The 21,705-nt window shown below is 41.6% G+C and overlaps 1 protein-coding gene across 2 annotated transcripts in view; it reads right to left on the reverse strand.

Moving 5' to 3' along the window:
• Positions 1-8,293: 8,293 nt before the first annotated feature.
• Positions 8,294-21,705, reverse strand: part of LOC127652871 (transient receptor potential cation channel subfamily M member 4-like) — a 35,804-nt gene continuing 22,392 nt past the window's right edge. The window contains exons 14-28 of one of the 2 annotated variants that reach the window (XM_052139290.1): positions 20,253-20,382; positions 19,651-19,796; positions 19,430-19,542; positions 19,220-19,315; positions 19,076-19,122; positions 18,759-18,991; positions 18,334-18,449; positions 18,102-18,234; positions 17,832-18,006; positions 17,022-17,187; positions 15,027-15,208; positions 14,238-14,370; positions 13,485-13,557; positions 13,025-13,124; positions 8,294-9,612 (exon numbers count right to left, since the gene is read on the reverse strand). In XM_052139290.1, the coding sequence (XP_051995250.1) occupies positions 9,566-9,612; positions 13,025-13,124; positions 13,485-13,557; positions 14,238-14,370; positions 15,027-15,208; positions 17,022-17,187; positions 17,832-18,006; positions 18,102-18,234; positions 18,334-18,449; positions 18,759-18,991; positions 19,076-19,122; positions 19,220-19,315; positions 19,430-19,542; positions 19,651-19,796; positions 20,253-20,382 (1,890 nt within the window). In that variant the 3' untranslated portion in view covers positions 8,294-9,565. Of the gene's footprint in view, positions 9,613-13,024; positions 13,125-13,484; positions 13,558-14,237; positions 14,371-15,026; positions 15,209-17,021; positions 17,188-17,831; positions 18,007-18,101; positions 18,235-18,333; positions 18,450-18,758; positions 18,995-19,075; positions 19,123-19,219; positions 19,316-19,429; positions 19,543-19,650; positions 19,797-20,252; positions 20,383-21,705 lie in introns of both variants that reach the window. The other variant, XM_052139289.1, reaches the window with a different exon arrangement.

Raw genomic sequence — 21,705 nt, forward strand, 5'->3', positions numbered from 1 at the left:
CGCCACTGGCTTGAAGGTTCTGTCCATCAATTTCAAGTAATCACTGACCACAAAAACCTTGAATACATTAAGGGAGCAAAACGACTCAACCCACGACAAGCCCGATGGTCACTCTTCTTTACAAGGTTCCAATTCACAGTCACCTACCACCCTGGCAGTAAGAACAGCAAAGCTGATGCTCTTTCCCATCATCACAATCCTCCTCACAACATACCTCAAAATGAGTCCATATTACCACTTTCCGTCATTATCGCACTGTTAAGCTGGGATATCATGGAGTAAATTCAAAGAGCCCAACAAACAGACCCTGCACCACCAGAATGCCCCCCAACAAAATAGTATTTACCACACATTCTACACCAAAGAAGGTTCCAATCAATACATACCTCCCTCAGCACTGGACACCCTGCATGTGATAATGCATGTCATGTTTGTGCACATTCAAAAAAAACCCAGCAAACTGCCAGCCAGCCTTCTACAATCACTGCCTATCACTGAGAGACCCTGGTCCCACCTCTCCGTCGACTTCACTAATATGCCAAACTCCAGTGGGTATACCACCATATTTGTTATCATTGATCGTTTCACAAAGTTATGCAGATTAATCCCCATGAAAGGTCTACCCACTGCCATGGAGACTGCTAACACTCTTTTACACCAAGTTTTCAGGATCAATGGCCTTCTGCAAGCAGCTAGACATCAATGTCAGCCTCACGTCTGGATACCATCCTCAAGCAAATGGACAGGTGGAAAGGCTGAACCAAGAGATAGGCAGATATCTCAGATCATACTGCTGTCGTGAGCAGCAGTAGTAGAGCAACTTCCTCCCATCGGCGGAATATGCTCAGAACTCCCTCACTCACTCCTCTACTGGACTCAGTCCCTTCCAATGCGTGCTGGGATACCAACCTCCGATGTTCCCTTGGTCAGGTGAACCCTCTAAGGTGCCAGCGGTGTATGATTGGATCAGGTGGAGCGAGCAGGTGTGGGACAGCATGAATGTCCGACTGCAGTGGGCCATCCAGGCCCAACTGATCCAAGCTGATCAACAGAGGTGTCCCCACTCCAACTACCAGCTTGGTCAGAGGATATTGTTCTCCACACGGTACCTCAAATTGCAGCTACTCTGCAGGAAGCTCAGCCCCAGGTATGTTGGTCCATTCAGAATTATTAGACAGATCAATCCTGTAACACACAGACTGGAGCTTCCTACTAACTACCGCATCTCTCCCTCCTTTCATGTGTCCTTGTTGAAACTGGTCCACCCGGCCTCTGGACTGGAACCACGGATCTTGAGCCTCTCGCTCTATTGGAGAGCGACGTGGTGTAAAATTTGTCAACTTAGGCAAACACTTTTGAGACAGCAAGATTTTTGTGTAACAAACATAGGTCATTTTAACGAATGAGGCTGTTATCCATTCAGCCGACTGTCAGAGGGAGCCCTCTCCTGAATACTAGCCATGAAATGTTTCTTCTACGTTTTCTTCCTGTTTGCACTGTATAAATAGCCATGCCTTTCCATAATTACTTTGCAAAGTATAGTCAGTTATTTCACTGCCTTACCAAGCATTTTTCCATTGCCTGATACATTGCCTTCTTGTTATGACCATTGTACCTGTCTTTTTGGATTACCGATTATTGGATTGCAGTTTTGCTTTGTTTGCCTGGTTGTACTGATTACACTTTGCCTGATTCATTGACTAAGTCTCTGTCTTGTGTTTTGGATTTGTCTGCTTATTAAACTTCCTGCATTTGGATTCTACTTCTATGTCGAGTCCTCACAATAATACTTATTCAAAATAACCACTTCTGTTATTTTCAGTCACATATGACATTTAATAACATTTCAAGTATATAATAATATCTATTATGATTTGTCAGTCAATGTGAGCCCAGTTTGAAAAATTTTCACAACAAATATATTTGGCCCACTTAAGAAAAAAAAAATTGTTTTATAGCCCCTGCAATGGGGTTTATTATTATTTTTTATTATTAAACTTTTGATTTACAGTTAAAGTCAGAAGTTTGCATACACTTAGTTTGAAGTCATTAAAACAAATTTTTTAACCACTCCACAGGTTTATTATTAGCAAACTATATTTTTGGTAAGTCAATGAGGACATCTACTTTGTGCATGACATGAGTAATTTTTCCAGCAATTGTTTACAGACATATTGTATAACCTTTAATTGGCTATATCACAATAACAAACTGTTTAGCCCCACGCAACAGCGAAAAACCCATCCAATCAAAGATTTATCTCTTCAAGGTCTTGTAATCGTTCATTGAAGTGGCTGGAAGAGCATAATAGGCATGCTGCGCTTCCCTTGTCAAATAGTGGCGATAGTGCATGCCCACTCATCCCTATACCATTCCTCATGTTTGGCCACAAACTCAAATGTATGAAGAAATGCCTCCACATCATTATGGACTGTGAGCTTTTTCATTAGCTGCAGGGTGGGTTGCCATTGTTCTGGTGCTGCTGTACCTGCTGCGTTCTCCACTTGCAGCTGTACTAGCTCACGCTCGGTCTGTTCCTGTCTGGCGGCGAGCTGTTCCTGGCCCATGGTTAGCTGCTCCGTGATCTGTTACTGTCAAATCAAATCAAATCACTTTATTGTCACACTACCATGTACACAAGTGCAACTGTAGGTGAAATTCTTGTGTGCAGTTCCGAGCAACATAGCAGTCATGACAGTGATGAGACATATACCAATTACAGTAAACAACATACTTACACAACACAATTTACATATCAAATGTACACATACTTGCACAACACAATAATTATATACAATGTACAGTAAACAATACACACAATATAGAATACACAATATACAATACAATAAGTGAAATATATATATATATATATATATATATATATAAGTACTTGTATTGAGGAGAATATGTTGACAGTCCAGTGTGAGATTATAGATTAATAAAGTGCAGTGCTAATTATTGATCCTGATAGATCGAGTGTTCAACAGTCTGACTGCTTGGGGGAAGAAGCTGTCATGTAGTCGGCTGGTGCGGGTCCTGATGCTGCGATACCGCCTGCCTGATGGTAGCAGTGAGAACAGACCATGATTCGGGTGGCTGGAGCCTCTGATGATCCTCCGAGCTTTTTTCACACACCGCCTGGTATATATGTCCTGGAGGGAGGGAGGCTCACCTCCGCTGATGTTTCTGGCAGTTCGCACCACCCTTTGCAGGGCTTTGCAGTTGTGGGTGGTGCTATTGCCGTACCAGGCGGTGATGCAGCCAGTCAGGATGTTCTCTACAGTACTAGTGTAGAACCGTGTGAGGATGTGGTGGTTCATTCCAAACTTCCTCATCCGTCTCAGGAAGAAGAGGCGCTGGTGAGCCTTCTTCACACTGGCCTCAGTGTGGACGGACCATGTGAGTTCCTCAGTGATGTGGACACCGAGGAACTTGAAACTGCTGACTCTCTCTACCGGTGCTCCATTGATGGTGATGGGGCTGTGCTCTCCATCTTTCTTCCTGAAGTCCACTACAAGCTCCTTGGTTTTACTGACATTGAGGGAGAGGTTGTGCTAGCATGTCAGAGTGTGCACCTCCTCTCTGTAGGCTGTTTCAGCATCGTCAGTGATCAGACCTACCAACATCGTATCGTGAGCAAACTTGATGATGGCATTGGAGCTATGTGTTGCCACACAATCATGTGTGTATAGTGAATACAGGAGTGGGCTGAGAACACAGCCCTGCGGGGCTCCAGTGTTGAGGGTCAGTGATGAGGAGATGTTGCTGCCCATTCTAACCACCTGACGTCTGCCTGACAGGAAATCCAGAATCCAGCTGCACAGCAAGCTGTTTAAGCCCAGAGCCCGGAGTTTCTCATCAAGCTTGGAGGGCACTATGGTGTTGAATGCTGAGCTATAGTCTACGAACAGCATTCTCACATATATGTTCCTTTTTTCCAGATGGGAGAGAGCGGTGTGTAGTGTAGATGCAATGGCATCATCAGTGGAGCGGTTGTTGCGGTAGGCAAACTGCAATGGGTCCAAAGAGGGGGGCAGCACAGCATTTGCTGATGATGGGAGTCAGAGCAACAGGACGCCAGTCATTTAAGCAAGTGATTATGGCTTGCTTCGGTACAGGCACAATGGTTGATGTTTTGAAGCATGTGGGGACTACAGACAGGGAGATGTCTGTAGTCATGGCCAACTCAGCGAAATGTCGGACCATGTCTTCCATTTCGGGGGAGAGGGCTGTGTCTGTGGGGGGAGAGAGAGATGATCATTACCTCCTGGAATTGTCATAAATTACCTGCATTCTCCATAACTGTGGCAGGCAAAAGGAAGCGAACACAGAAAGGTAATGCAATTATACACCAAAGGGGCCCTTTTAATGAACACAGTGCAGCAAGGATGAGTGTGGGGAAGGCTTGGTAGAGGTGGCTTGTGTGGGGTTGTGATGTTGCTGTCTCTGTGTTCGGTGAGGTGGTTTGGAGTGCCTCGTTTGGGGTCGATTCATTAATTTTGTGCAGAGGGTGAAAGGGAATCATGGTGAGCGCCAGCCATGCAAGGGTTAGTCCGTCTCTGTACTGGTGATAACAAAGAACACATTCGTTTATGTGTGGAGTTAGTGCTCACATGAGTAGTACCACAACGGCATTTAAATCCTGTTCTGTTAACGAGGATGATTGAAGACAGGTGTGCCCGTTTAGCACTCTCCGCAAGATTCCAATCCATGGCTTGCAGGCTTGCACTTGACAGGCACACCACAACGTGTAATCCACAAATCCACAAAGGAGATTTGTTTTTTGTTTTAAATTAAGTTTATTAATTAATTAATGCACAAATAAATGCTGAGCTGTTTGTATTTGTACCTTGCTTTGAAAATAACACTTCAAGCATTCAAATAAGCCCTCATCCACCTATCCATCATTTTAGACATGCTTCTGTAAAAACACTTTTTGCAAACAAACATTTCAGAGGTGTTGGTCACATGCAACTTTGTGCTTTAGCACTATGTAAATGCATTTTGGCCTATGCTTCAGGATGGCAGAAAAAGCACAAGTCTTCTTGTTGTCATATTCCCTGTTGTTTTTGGTCTTGTCTTTTATGTTTTAATTCTTGTTTAGTTCCTGTTTCCAATTCATTTTTGTAGTCCTTTTTTCATTTTATGATTGGTTTTCCCTTGATTGTGCTCCTCATTACCTGATTTTTTCCTGGTCCCCTTGGTCTCCTGGCCCTCTGCCTGATCTGCTCTGGTCCCCTTGTTCTCCTGGCCCTCAGTCTGATCTGCTCTGGTCCCCTTGGTCTCCTGGCCCTCTGCCTGATCTGCTCTGGTCCCCTTGTTCTCCTGGCCCTCAGTCTGATCTGCTCTGGTCCCCACCTCCCAGACCTACTGACAAGGTCCCCACCTTGCGGTCATCCCCTTGGTCTCAGGGCCACCTGTATGATCTACTCTGGTTTCCTTGGTCTCCTGGCTGTCCGCCTGATCTGCTCTGGTGCCCTTGGTCTCCTGGCCGTCCCCCGGATCTGCACTGGTCTCCTTGGTCTCCTGGTCGTCCACCTGATCTGCTCTGGTCTCCTTGGTCTCCTGGCCGTCTGCCTGATCTGCTCTGATCTCCTTGGTCTCCTGGCCTTCCACCTGATCTGCTCTGGTGCCCTTGGTCTCCTGGCCATCCGCCTGATCTGCTCTGGTCCCCTTGGTCTCCTGGCCATCCGCCTGATCTGCTCTGGTCCCCTTGGTCTCCTGGCCCTCAGTCTGATCTGCTGTGGTCCCCTTGTTCTCCTGGCCCTCAGTCTGATCTGCTCTGGTCCCCTTGGTCTCCTGGCCCTCAGCCTGATCTGCTCTGGCCCCCTTGGTCTCCTGGCCGTCCTCTGGATCTGTTCTGGTCTCGTTGGTCTTCTGGTCTTCTGCCGAATCTACTCTGTTCTCCTTGGTCTCTCGGCCATGCACCAGATCTGCTCTGGTTTATTTGGTCCTCACTATCTCCGGCCCCACATCGGTCTCAAACCTCTCTGTCTTCACTGTGTTCCTCTGCTCTCTGTGCCCCTTTGAATTGCCACCTGTTTTTCCCTACACCCCATGGACAATTTGCCATTTATTGTGGAGTGTCTGGAATCCACTCCTTAAAGGGGGACTCTGTCATATTCCCTGTTGTTTTTGGTCTTGTCTTTTATGTTGTAATTCTTGTTTAGTTCCTGTTTCCTGTTCATTTTTGTAGTCCTTATGTAGTTTCATTTTATGATTGGTTTTCCCTTGATTGTGTTCCTCATTCCCTAATTGTTTCCCCAGGTATTTCTTGTTTTCCCTTGTGTATTTAAGCCATTGTTTCCCCTGGTTAGTTTTTCAGTCTTTGCATGTATTGTTGGATGCTCTGTGCCTGGTTCCCTGTGATTTGTTTTCATTATATTCTGAATAAGTTTGTTTATTCTTTTGTAAATAAAGCTGCGTTTAGATCCTCATTCTTCACCTGCCTTGTCACACTTGTCACCTTTTCATGAATAATTATGAGGAGTTACAAATCGTACATAACACATTCAGTCAATATTTCAAAGCTGGAAAATAAAAAATTCAGTCCCTATTCCTAATTTTTTATTTTTTTTTTAAATACAAGCATGTTATCATTGACTTCTATCTTGTAATCACCTTTGTTTTACAGAGCAACTGAAAAATAGCAAGTTTCTTTTTCATTATATGCTTTCTAATGTTTAATGAAATTAGTATTAATTGGTAGGCCTACTTAATACATTTAAAATGATTTATTCGATTTTCAATAAAACATGCAATGAATAATCTAAAAGTAATGAAATTAGATTATCTATAAGTGCAATGGTCTGCAATTATATAGCAACTTTTTAACCTTAGCGGTATTCAAAGCACTTTACACTACATCTCATTCACCTATTCACTCACACATTCACACACCAATGACGGCAGAGCTGCTATGCAAGGTGCTAGCCTGCCATTGGAAGCAACTTGGGGTTCAGTGTCTTACCCAAGGATACTTTGGCATGTGGAGTTGTGTGGGCTCTACCACCAGAGCCACAGCCGCCCCATTCTAAAAGATTATGTAACGCATTATGATTTAAGCCTCTTAATTTGTAATCAGTACCGGATTATATGTTAGAAGTAATCTACCCAGCACTGCATCTGAGACAGTTGATATTACAAAGAAACATAACTGAGAACTCCTTTAAGTTTCCTAAGCTTGAGCTACTTCAGACCAGCAACCGCTGAGCAAAAAAAAAAAAAAGTTCCAATAAATGTTCCAATGCAAATTCAACACTTTTACAATTAACAATTCACTCTGAACTAATAAATGTATAACAGGGTGGGGGGAGGTTAGCAAGAAGTTAAATTGCAATGTGTTTGAAAGTGGATATGTATGCAGACATGCCTCCAAAATATCTGGCCCTGATCATCTTCACTCCTTCTCTTCTTTACACTGCTCTTTCTACTCAGAGGAGAACAGCTGGCATCTGTATTTGACCCACTTAATTCATGATGTAGCAGTCAGACCAGAAGTTGTTAAAATGAAATCCTCCCTTGTAAAATCATTTAGCTCTTGACCTAGGTCACTTCCCTTTGCAGCCCTAAAGTCTACATTTCAACCAGCATCTCCAGTTTATCTGAGTGAGAGTGTTTGTCAAATTTTTAGATATGTTTTATTTTAAAAGCTTTGCCACATTAATTGGGAAGTTTCTGGGTCCATATGATAAAGTTGTTTGTATAGAGAGAATGAAGCCTTTGATTTTATTTTTGATTATTTTATCTATTATGGGTTTCTAAGCATGGTCACATTCAACATTTCAAATTAACCTTTGCAAATTAGTAAAAAACTTATAAAGTTAATGCAGGTAAAACTGTTTGCTCATAGAATCTCTTTTGCACAGCAGCACTTCCACATTCACACTGAGCAAGCAGCTAAACCTGGGCTGAGATTATGTGCTGATTTAGCCCCCCACCCTCTCTCCTTTCTCCACAGTTACTGAAGATGACAACTTGATCCTGATCTGGCCTATGCTCTTGCCATGTAAGGCTTGTAGGAGACTAAGACCATGCCAACTTAGTAATCAAACACAACTAGAAAGGGGACAGGGTCATTACAGATGGCCATTAATAAAGACTGAGAATACAAATTAAAAAGAGGAGAATTTACAAACAAATTCAAGTTTATTCAGTAAATTGAAGTCATTTTTAAAAACAGCTGTCTTTTTAAACATGATAATAAAATATCACTGAAAATATAAATATATCAATAACAGATATATCAATAACCGATACAATAATAATGTTATCATAGAGTAAGTGTTGACAGTGTACTTACATGTACTTGTACTAACAAATTAACAACACATTTACAAAAGAACAAAAACATGGGTAGCAAATATATTACCAATGATTAAAGGAGATATTGTACAAGTAGAAAAAAAAAAACAAGAATAAATGTAAAAATAAGATGAAAATTGTCTTTTCAGTCCCTGAGAAAAATCATATTATCTATAAAAAATCATATTACATTTAAAACACGTTGAGACTGAAAATACTTCCAAGAGGATTATGTATTAAGTTTGGATATATATTTACACAAAATAATACACTTATTTGAACATATATATTTTTATGTGTTTTGCAATCACTTTCCAATCAGAGACGTTTGTTTTTCCTATGTCCCCAGGTACTATTTTTCACAATACTTGATGGAAGTCTGTCTTAATCAAATGAAAAACTAATTTAATCTCTAAAAATCTCTTGTTGTAGATATGTTAAACAGCTCTTTTTTTCATTTTCCTCATTAGTAGTACATGTGTTTCTGCCTGTCCTAAAGTAATGCTTCCAACCCTGTTTGTATGTCCTAATGGCAGCTTTAACATATTTATCCAACCAATAATAACATACATTTTAAAATATGACATGACATTTCATGGGAAATAAATCTAGGAACATAAAACAAATCTCAACACTTCCTTGTCCCAATGTTACACACCATGCAAGACAAAATCTTACGGAGCAAAAAAAAGGGCAATCAACTGAATAAACATAAATAAAATAAATGTTACAAATAGGTATTGAATATAAGTTGCAATTGACCCTATCCCAATGTTCCACAAAATCACAGATCTGTAGCTAATGTAGCCTTCTACCACCCTATAGCATTCTACCCTGTTACCCTATTACAATACAGTTTTTATATCAGTCATTCATTTGCAGGTGGATAATATATACAACTAACAATATATCTACATCATGTATTTTTTAAGAAACACAGAAAATGTTGGTTTTACTTCTGCCCTGCTGTGCCACATCACACTATAATTTATTTGATACATTTGCAGATACAATTCAGAAGTCAGATGCTTAAGCTCACCCAGTGTTGTAATCAGAACAATAAACATATTCTTCACCTTATGCAATGCTTAAAATAAAATAAAAAAATCATCATTAAGGTCTAAAAGGCACAGCATGCAAAGAATGACCCCCTGGTTAATAAAACCTGTAACCTAAACTCATTTATTTCCATGACCCAGAATATTTGAATAAGCACACATTTGTGCAATGTGTGTATCTGTGTGATGGGTGCTAATCAGTGTTATCTTAATTTCCTTCTTCGAAAAGTGGAACCTTTAGAGGCTATACCTGAAACACAGTCAATACAGATACCAAAGTTAACAACAGATAATACACAAATACTTAGTAAAGTGGGTGATAGAATGCAGAGACATTTTCAAATGTAAATCTGTTGTTTGATTTTTAATATGATTGTAGATTAAAAATATATCTGTATGTTAATATTTGATTTAAATTACTTTAATTGAAACATTAAAAACAATGCATGCATCTATGAGTGATGCTAAAACATCTATGCCCCTTCCACATACCTATTACAGCAATACAATGTAAAAAAAAATCTTTATTTTCTTTTGCCGCAGCCCCCACATTCTCAATTAAAGAGCAATTTCCTCACTCCCTGGGTCATCCAGCCGGTGTGTGCCATTCTCACGGCACCCATGCTCCAAAATCATACAGCCCCAGTTCCCCGGACGCGGCCACCTCGCCTCAGGACCTGCGACTGCCCATCCCAGGTAGGCCGGCGCTGACGAGTTCCGAAGACGCCTTTCCAAGACCTATTCCTCAGTCTATAACCCGTCCCCTACTGGGTCCGCGGAGCAAGGTAAGTGCTTTGAGTCTTTTCTCAGCACCCAAGCCTGCGCTATTACCTGCTCCCCCCTGCCGCGAAGCCCCACCCGGTAAGTCAAATTCGATCACCCCTCTAGTGCCCCTCGCACGGAGTCTGCACGCATGCTTTCGCTGTCCAACCTGTCGCGTTGGTTGGCCAGGACCATCCGACTCTGCTACACGATTCAATTCGCCAGGCTTCCGGCGGTGGGTTGCAGCCAATCTTGGACTTGCGAGTTCTCAACCGGGCTTTCAAAATGCTCACGCATCAAGATTGGTTCACGGCAGTAGACCTGAAGGAAGCGTACTTCCACGTCTCCATCTTGCCTCGACATCGACCCTTCCTTCGGTTCGCATTCGATGGCCAGGCCTATCAGTACAAGGTCAAAGACACAATCAACCAAGCCAGAGCTCCCTCTACCAGGCAGCTTTACGCCCTAAAGTGGCGCTCGTTTGCAAATTGGTGTTCTTCCCACAGAGATGCGCAGTTCGGTCAGTGCTTGCGTTTCTGCAAGAGAGGTTGGAGGGGAGGCTGTCTCCCTCCACCTTGAAGGTGTACGTAGCCGCTATCGCAGCCCAACACGACGCAGTGGATGGCAAGTCCCTGGGTAAGCACGACTTGATTATCAGGTTCCTTAGAGGCGCCCGGAGGCTGAACCCTCCCCGGCCAAGCCTGTTCACCTCCTGGGATCTCTCAGTGGTCCTCTCGGGCCTTCAGAGACCCCCCTTTGAGCCGCTTGACTCAGTTGAGCTAAAGGCCCTCTCCTTGAATATGGCCCTGCTGACAGCACTTGCACTTTTGCTTGGGGACCTGCAAGCGGTCTCTGTCAGCGACACTTGCCTGGAGTTCGGTCCGGCAGATACTCACGTCATCCTAAGACTGTGACCGGGCTACATGCCCAAGGTTTCTATGACCCCCTTCAGGTATCAAGTCATGAACCTGCAAGCGCTGCCCCGGGAGGAGGCAGACCCAGCCTTTTAGTTGCTGTGTCTGGTACGTGCTTTGCATATCTATCTGGACCGCACAAAGAGCTTTAGATGTTCTGAGCAGCTCTTTGTCTGCTTCGGCGGATGGCGGAAAGGGAACGCCGTCTCCAAACAGAGGTTAGTTCACAGGGGCGTTGGCGCCATCTCTCTGGCCTACCAGACCCAGGCCGTGCCCGCCTCCTTGCGGGTTCGAGCACACTTGACGAGAAGTGTGGCATCCTCGTGGGCACTGGCCAACGGCACCTCCTAGCAGACATCTGCAGAGCAGCGGGCTGGGCAACACCCAACACCTTTGCGAGATTCTACAATCTCAGGATTGAGTTGGTCTCGTCCCGTGTTTTGTCAGGTCCGTGCCGGTAGAACTCGTTAATACGGAACAGCCGATCGGGTGTTCCGCTTGCCCCGGTCGCTGTGTTTTTAGAGCTCCTCCCTCATCAGGTAGGACCTGCCACCGCGCCACTCCCACGTGTGGCTTGACAACCCATGTGGTGTATTGGCCACATATCACCTCCCCCTAGTCTGGGCAGGATGTGGTCTTCGCAGGGTCTTTTCCCACTTAAAGAATAGGGCCAGGTAAGATAGCCTTCCCTGATGCATTTCATACCATTAAATGCATAGCCTTCCCTGATGTATTTCATTCCCTGATGCATTTTCATACCGGCTGGCTGGTTTGCTCCCATGTTGGTCATGTAGCGCCTGTTCCCCCCTTAGGGGTTCTGGGAACTTAGGGGTTCTGGGAACCTTTTTCTGGAGGCGTTGGGGAGGGTTACGTGCAGCCGATACAGTTCCTTCTAGCATGCAACAGCCTGCTTGCACCTGTCTCATCAGTTCACATAACACGGTCTAGTGCATGGCACTTTGAAAATGGACCCCTTGTGTCACTACATTCGACACAACGTCGAGTGAGTGACAGAAGGGGAATGTCATGGTTACTGTTGTAACCTCCGTTAAGTGATGGAGGGAACGAGACGTTGCATCCCCTTTGCCACGACACTGGACCTACCACTGTGATTGGCTGTACCTTATTCTCGAATCCTCAGAACAAAAACATGACTGACAAGATGCACGCCCGCTTCCCTTTATACCCGTATGTCAAGGGGGCGGGACATGCAAATTCTGTCTGCCAATTTCTCATTGGCCTTTTCTCAAGTTCAGAGGCTCTCAAAAAGACCCCTTATGTCACTACATTCGACACAACGTCTCGTTCCCTCCATCAGGGAATGGAGGTTACAACAGTATCCATGACGGTCTTCTTTGGTGTAGCAAAAATATTTGTTCAAAGCTGCTGTTCATTACTATGTTTTTGTTGTATAAATTTGTTTGTATTCAAGTTGTTTAAGTGTATTTTGCCTAAATGTATCCTTTAAAGTTAAATGCTGTCACCCTATTTGCAATTGTTCATTCAAATATCCTTATTGTTTTTGTGTTAGGAAAAATTGGGTCTGATTAAGCTATCGGAGAGTTACATATTTAAATGATAATGCGCTCTTAAGTGTCTTCATTGCTTGTTGTCTAGCTAATTACCTTATTTTTATTTTTTATATTTTATTTTCAAAAGTGTAGGATGACTAGATTATGAGTCTTGTAGCTTGGCACATTACAGTTTCAAAGTAGCTTCCCAGACACTGCAGCTGTGAGTAAATACATTATAATGATCATGAGGGTTATGTCTCCATCAATAATTAAATCAATAGCTGACAAAAGAAATAACTGTAATATGTATGTCTAATTTTGCATCATTGTTACAACCACTGTTACTATGTTGGAACCTGAGAAACACAAACAAAAATTTGACTTAAAAAAAAAAAAAAAAAACTATAATTTGACTACATCTTATTGCAGCAAAAAGAGAGAGAGAGGGAGAGAGAGTAAGTAAACACCACACCTTTGGAAGGAGGAGGTGGTGGTGGACTAGCCTTCTTTATTAGGTCACTCTGAGATAGTGCCTCCACTATCCAGGAGAGGGCATTAGAGCAGTACTCCACCTGAGGAACAAACAAATAATAAAGAGCCATATAGAGTATTAATCATAAACCTACGGTCTCCTAAAAGACCCAAATCATTAATTACTTTGCTTGTCTGACAGCTTTGAAGATATTCAAAGCAGATCTACATTCTACTGGAGGCTTTGGATGAGGGGGGTTGTACAGGGATAGGGAGAATGACGAATGCTCCTTGGTCTGCGCTGAGCAAGCAAATGCAACAGCTGCAACTCAAATAAGGCAAGACCTATACTGTCACCCCCACACAAACATGTGTGCACAATCTAGCTTGCTCTCATTTTAAAACACATGTCACTGTGTTTGATGGGCACAGGTAAATGGGTGCTCACAGCTCCTACTAACCTCAGACTCCAGCTTTCTCAACCTGCGATCGTGATCTCGAATCTCTACCATCTGCTTCAGTACATTGTCCACCCTATACACATATATAGACACACATTCAAATACACATGCTGTTATTCAAGATGCCAATGCCCGGTTCAGCAGGATTTCTCAAGTCTCAATGTCTCCCCCCTTCACACGCACAGAAACAGGTAACAAGAGCTGCCACTGTGAGGTTACTAAATGCCCCCTTTGGTTATACGTTAATACATATCTACTTGTAAGGGACGGCATGTTCCCCTTTCACTATAATTTCTAAAACTCACAATTAAGGAGAACATTTTATTAAAATTGCACTACTTATTTTGTTCCTCATTAAAAAAAGTTTTACCGCTATAGTCCCTTTTAAATATGTTTAAAAGCATGTACACTGACATTAGATCTAGGCATATCAGTAGCTTCATTGGGGCCGTCTTGTTGAGATCACATGACCAGCCGAACACTTCTGGATTTATCTTGTATACCCTATTAATTAATACTTTTGGTCATGGAATAAATTAATCATAGCTGACTGTGAATAGCGCAATCTACAACAGCATCAGTAACTGAACATGTATGCTTTTGCATGATGCTACATTCACGCCGCTAGGTGACAGTATAAGTCCAAGATGACTGGCATATTGGACAGTGCAACATAAATAATAAAAACTGAGTGCACCTTTAAGTTGATCATTGTTGATTTGAGAATAGAGAGGGGAAGTTAGAGTTACTGACTTTGTGGAGGTACGTTTGAGTCGTTCTGTGTCACTCTCTCTTTGTTTTTTGCCTTGTATGGAAAGCAGGTTCTCTTTTAGAGTAGACTCCCACGTATTCAGCCAACTGGCCTCTTTGCCTTTCAGTTTCAACACTAAAGATAGAAATACAAACAGGGTTAAAGACAAACTTGTGGGTTATCAAGTTGGATTGTGTAATGTACAGTGACCCCAAAAGGTATTTGGATACTTTTCAACACTTACGTCTCAACTAAAAATGTATGAATTGTATTTCATACATTGTTTTTTTAAATAAAAAAATAATAGTAATTCTAACCAAGTGGCATTTGCAAACAGACATTTTATTAGAATTACATTTTCCATTTTTTCAGTTACCTTCAACCAACTGGTCTCAAGGTCATTTTTAGTAGATGTACTGTATGAATCACACAGTGTGAAAGTTCACACAGGTGTCCTAGTTAAGTAACCAAAGGTATAGTTCATCCCATTTACTATGAACATGTTCCATTAAGTCTGTTCATCTAGAAAGTGTCCGAATAATGTTTGTCGTAATTGTTTTAGAATGTTAAACTTAACTTTAAACTTCTTTTTGAGAAGTGTTTGCTTCAAAAGTTTGCTATCTTTCTTTAAAATATGCCACTTGACAGACATTCACATGCATTTTTGTGAATGCAAAACACTCATTTTCAAGTGTGGCTGAAGTGTCTAAATACGTCTTTAGGGCCAGAGTAAATTTTATAGTAATATAAGAATGAATAATGTTTCTTAAAGAACTATAAGGAGAACATACTAAAGTGTTGGATCTTAACAGAAGGAACTCTCCAGATGACCCTCTTGATGAAAATATGTAAGTGAGAGATGATGATTAAGGGTGGGGCAAGGCAGGGCCGTGAGTGATACTCCACGATCAGGTTATAACGCTGGAACTTCCAGTACACATCACTGTGCTCCTGGACCTTATTGAATGTGTAACTGTAGACATAGAAACACACATACAGAATACATGTATTTACATACACTGATCAGTCACAACATTAAAACCACTGAGAGGTGAAGTGAATAACATTTATTATCTCATTACAGTGGCACTTGTCAAGGGGTGGGATATATTAGGCAGCAAGTGAAAAGTCAGTTCTTGAATTTCATGTGTTTGAACCTGGAAAAATGGGCAGGAATAAGGATCTGAGCGACTTTGACAAGGGTCAAATTGTGACGACTGGATGACTGGGTCAGAGCATCTCCAAAACGGCAGGTCTTGTGGGGTGTTCCCGGTATGCAATGGTTAGTACCTATCAAAAGTGGTCCAGGGAAGAACAACTGGTAAACTGGTGACAGGATCATGGGCACCCAAGGCTCATTGATACGAGTGGGGAGCGAAGGCTAGCCTGTCTAGTCCGATCCCACAGACTACTGTTGCACAAATTGCTGAAAAACGTAATGCTGGCCATGATAGAAAGGTGTCAGACCACACAGTGCATCGCAGCTTGCTGAGTATGCGGCTGCGTAGCTGCAGACTGGTCAGAGTGCCCATGCTGACCCCTGTCCACCTGCGAAAAGCGCCTACAATGTGCTCGTGAGCGTTAGAACTGGACCATGGAGCAATGGAAGAAGGTGGCCTGGTCTGATGAATCATGATTTCTTTTAGATCATGTGGATGGCCGTGTGTGTGCATAATTCACCTGGGGAAGAGATGGCAGCAGGATGCACTATGGGAAGAAGGCAGGCCGGAGGAGGCAGTGTGATGCTCAGGGCAATGATCTGTTGGGAAACTTTGGGTCCTGGCATTCATGTGGATGTCACTTCCGATTGAGCATCTGTGGAATATGCTGGACCAACAAGTCCGATCCATGGAGGCCCCACCTTGCAACTTACAGGACTTAAAGGATCTGCTGCAAACGTTTTGGTGCCAGATACCAAAGAACACCTCCAGAGGTCTTGTGGAGTCCATGCTTCAACAGATCAGAGCTGTTTTTGTGGCACAAGTGGGATCTACACTATATTAGGCAGTAGGTTTTAATGATGTGGTTGATCGGTGTATTTTTAACGAACTAAAACTAAAGATTTAACCAACTCATCTTTTCATATACAGTACTGTGCAATTGTCTTAAACATTTGTCTTAAGATGGTTTTTCTTCAGCTTTAGTGTGTCAATAGGAAATACAAATTTTAGACACCCAAGCAAACCTTCTGGAAATAGAATAGAAAAGAACAGGGAGCCCTGCAACAGATGGCAGTTCCCCCACAGAGTCCACAACAGAACATCGGTTCAGTCTGGGATTAAATGAAGAAACAGAAGCAATTGAGACAGCATACATAGACAGAAGAACTGTGGCGAATTCTCTAAGAAGCTTGGAACATCCTATCTGCCAACAACCAAGAAAAACCAGGTGTCCAGGTGTAAGTAGGAGAATTTTTTGCTGTTTTGAAGGCAAATGTGGTCACACCAAATATTGATTTAGATTTTTTATATTCACTGGACTTTGTATGAAGTAATTGATAAATGAAAAATATTTGACATTCTTTTTAAAGACATCCTCGCTTTCCCACTTTTTTCACCAGTGCCTAAAACTTTTGCACAGTACTATGTGTAATCAACTATGTGTAATCCTGTGCCAAATCAACTGAGAAAACAATTTCTCTTTTGTAGATCTACAGAGATAATCACTTGAATCCAAAATTTCCAATACAATAATATCTATGTGAGCTGAGGGTTTTAAGGATAAACTGAAAATCAAAGATATAGATTTTTGATATTTTTTCAGCACTGAATTTGCAGTATTTTTACCTGAACATTGCAATAAGCAAGTTCACCAACAGAATATTGGTGACCAGCAAATAGACAGACAGCAGGATAAGGACCAGCCAATTAGCTTCAGATTGTGGGCAGGGCTCTGCTCCGTCATTGATAAGAGTGACGTTGTCTGTACAGTCTTTCCCATATTCTATGTCAGCTAGAAAGAGAAAAAAAAGACTTGTTACAAAGAATCAATTAAATAAGCTAAAAGAGGTGCAATATACTGTAAAGAGGGACTTAAGGATACACACATACAAACACACGCATACACACACACACACACACACACACACACACACACACACGTTGGTGGGGCTATCCTTATGAGGACTCTCCATAGACATAACGTTTTTTATTAAGTACTAACAATAGATAGACTATAGAACTATAGAACCGTAAACCTAACCCTCACACAAAAAATGTCTGCATTTTTACATTTTGAAAAAACATAGTTTAGTATGTTTTTAAGGGCACTGAATTATTATTATTATTAGGACAATAGAAATCTACTCTTAAACATATACAAATATTTATAGCATAATATAGCATAAAAAAAAAAACACACACAAACACACAAATGAGGAAATTCCTTGGACTTCTATTGTTTTGATATAAAGCTAATTAAAATTATTATTGACTAACTCAAACCCAAACATTTAGCATTTTTAGAATGAAAATATGTTTTATTTATTCAAATAATTTATAAATTGGTTGTCCAAATGCAGATGTCACCAAAGGGGGTTTTGTCAGATTTAATTTAATTTCTGGGGACAAATTTGTCCCAAACAATAGTCCACATACCATCTATTTCATCCAGTGGTATCTGCCCATATATGTGCATGTATGGCCTGTAGAACACTCGCCGAGTTATCCAACCAGGACGAGAATCGTAGGAGTATATCAGTGCCTGATTGGCCACTCCATATGCCATTAGCCACACCCCCAGGAAGAACAGAAAGAAAAACACATCTTTCACCTGTGGAATAAATGACAATACTTGAGTATAATTACATGCACATAAGTACATTTAAGCACATGTTCTGAATAAAACACTTAGCACTTATTTCTCACCATTTTGCCAACTATGATGATTTTGGGACCAAGTTGTTTGTGAACAGCAAATATGTGAATAAGTCTGAGAGTGAAGACCATATAGTCTACACACATTACTGCACGACCAAAATTATATGACCAAGGAAACATTCTGTAACACAAACACACATGCACTAAAAAATACAGTCACATACACAAAAAAATAGACATTTCCAGGGCAAATTTCACTAAATGAAGACAAGCAACACACCTCAAGATAAGCCCCAGAATGAAGAGTAAGATGGCAGTAAGGTCACACTTGTTCCAGATGTCTTGGATGTACAACTTCATCCTCTGAACTAAAGAGGTAGATCCTACAAAGAAAGTCTGAGAGGGAGTTCTAGATTCAGCGATTAAGTGTGTATGTGTATATGTACAGTGGCCGCAAAAAGTATTTGAGCATGTTAGCCACACTTGTATAAATGTTTTTGCATTATATACTGGAACAAAATATCAGGAGGTACAAGCACACTTTTTATGCCAAACCTTTCAAATAAAGAAGTTTGTTTGTTTTCAAATTATTAAACAATAAATGTATAGTTCGAAATTAAAACAAAAGCATTTAGACCGTTTCTGGAGAAATCTCCAAATAGTTTTGGGAACACTGTATGTGTAAACAACTGAGAATTGTCATACCTGTCGAATCTCTTCACAGACAAGGGTAAAAACCCAGAAATACAACACAAGCTCCGAAGGGGCGGGTCCGTTTGGAGGTGGAGGCTTGAAATCGACCAATAGGACGTAAGCAAACAGGAAGAGGAAGAGGAAGTACGTCAACACATTGCCTAGAAATGAAGTGACCGGTGCAAACCAGAACTGCCGCCATCGACGGAATATAAAAGGTCGTTTCTGGGTATCAGCATTTGGCCCTGCTATATAGGAAATAAAGATGTAAACTACCCACAGTGGTTCATAGTTTAACAGGATTTCAGAAGCATGCCACTGACACACACCTTCAGGGTTTCCCTTTAAGGCACTATTTTCCTCCACTTCTTCTTCCCTGTAAAGCATAAATATGATGTATGAAGCTCTTTATGTAATGTATATAATCTGTAATTCATTGAAAATGTTTGTGGTGCTGAGAAACCATCGATTACGTGTTAATAACTTCAGCCAGTGACTCCACTCCCTCGACACTGTCAAATTCTTTACCCTGTTCATGCTCCTCATCCTTTTCATTGTTATCATGCTCTCTAAGGATAGAGGGACATAGATTTTATATTAATACTTTAAAAACTGCACTGGACAGAAAATATTACTTTAAATCCACGTTCCAACAGCAAAAACATAAAATATGTGGTACTAACCTGAAACTGATGAGGTTGGAAAAGATGAAGGGAGGCAGAAAAAACGAGAGAACCAATTTCCACACTTCTGTGTTGCTGTCCATGTCCCCCCACCAAATCTCTGACAATAAATTCTAGCCATGAAAGAGTTGAAAAACTATGACTAAATAGTATCTACTAAGCAATATTTAAACTCAAACAGTTATGACCACATACTACTGAGGAACATAACCACTTCTAACCTGCACTCCATCATGGCTGAAAAAGAGGCGGGCATCCGCTGCTGTAGCCATCTGCAGACAGGTGGCCCCTCCCCATACAGATGACTGTCTGATGAGAAGCTTGTAAGAGCGGCTCTCATCACTCTGGTCACACTCACTGAACACATCTAGAATTAAAGCAAAGAAAGAAAACACATTGAATAAAATAGAGCCTAAAATTTTACAATCATTTTATAAGGTTTGCCATTTTTGTCTTAGATACTTTTCATGTTATGTTAATTTTATGTTTGGATAATAATTTATCCAGGAGCAGCCCCATCTGTCATCTCTTTAAAGGAATATTTCAGCCCAAAATTTAAATTATTTTGTCATATACTCAACCTCATGTTGTTCCAACTTTATTTGACTTTATTTATTTTTTTACTGCAGAACACAAAAGATGATGACATTGACAGCCGTTTATTATATGGGAACATGATATAATGAAAATGAATGTTGACTGAGGCTTGCGTTCTGCCGATCATCTTTTGTGTTTCAAGGGTTTGGAACAACTTGAGAGTGAGTAAATAAGGACAGAATTTTTGGGGTGAACTATCCCTAAAATGTATTAAGTTCACACCCACCATGTGCCAGATTCTCAAAGGTCTGAGCCAGCTCTTTCATGGAGAGTTTGTTCTCAGTCTCTGTTTCCGACTTGGAGAGCTCTCTTAATATCTTACACCCTGCAAGAGCACTTAGCACTGACTCCCCCGCCTCACATTGAGAGAGAGAGAGAGAGAGAGAGAGAGAGAGAGAGAGAGAGAAAGAGAGAGGGAGAGAGAAGACAGACAGTTATCAATTTAATATCCTAATTTGTCTAAGTAAAATATTGTAAACCTGCAGAAGTTTGTATAATCTTGTGACCAGTAAATGTTAATTGCTGGCATTGGATGCTGGTGTGCCAGTGTCTCTACACCAGGCTTCTCTACTAGATCAACAAGCATCCCATGCTTCCTTGGTCAACCAGGATTATTAGACACACCATACTGGTCGACCTTTTTCAACAGCTACGTTTTCTACCCACTAGTTAAACCAGTGTCAAAACTGCCTGGACAAGCATGGAAATTAATGTTGGTCTTTTCAACACTGTTCAAAACACATGACATAATAAAGTAACCCCATTATGTTATGATCATGTCTGGACTACCCATTCTTGTCTATCTGTTTTGGATTTGGGTGTTTTTGGTCTTTGTCTTTGTTTTGTATTGAGCACATGGCTTCGTTTGTGTCAGCCATGTGCTCCCTGACTCTGCCTCCTTGATTTCCCTCACCACACCTCCATGTCTAGTGCTCATTTAGTTATTTGGTCAATTGTTGTCAACTGTTCCTCATGTGTTTCGTTCTCTTTATATTGTGCCATGAAGTGTGTGGCAGAGTGGAGGGCGGGGCCGGGCTGTGATTCTGCACACTCAGCCTCTAATTAGGCTGATTATGCCCAAGAGGGATAAAGGCAACCGGAGACGGCAGTGTGACAGAGATAGAGTTACGGGCAGCTACCCATCACCTGTGTGTGTTTGTCTTTTTTCTTAAGTTTATTATTATTAAAATATTATTTATATTGTTAAGCCGGTTCTCGCCTCCTCCTTTCCATTGAGCTGTGTTACAGAGTGTTTTTTGTTCTAGTTTGTTTTACATTTAATAAACCCCATTTTAGTATTATTACGCTTGGGTCTTCATTTCCAGTTCATGACATAACAAACTGGCCTAGACTGGACCCAGCAGGAATCATGGATATTTTTAAACTGATTCTCCTGACGTCAGTAGAGCTTCCCATGTTAAGAAGCTCTTTAAGCTTTGTCAGGAGGACAAGTCGGTGAAGGATTAAGCATTGGAATTTCTTGTATTGTCCTCAAGTCTAAATTTCAGCCTGCCTGATTGACCTCTTCAATACCAGCCTGAATGAGCCCATTAGGTCATGTGTTCCAGACAGGGGAGAAGGGGAGAGACTATTTGAAATCGTAATCTTGGCCTTAAAGTGGTGTTAGTTCATCTCAGCATGTACCACTGAGGACTCTCTCTCTACCCCAACCTGAGGAT

The sequence above is a fragment of the Xyrauchen texanus genome, chromosome 12 (genome assembly GCF_025860055.1).
Source record: "Xyrauchen texanus isolate HMW12.3.18 chromosome 12, RBS_HiC_50CHRs, whole genome shotgun sequence".
Taxonomy (NCBI): domain Eukaryota; kingdom Metazoa; phylum Chordata; class Actinopteri; order Cypriniformes; family Catostomidae; genus Xyrauchen; species Xyrauchen texanus.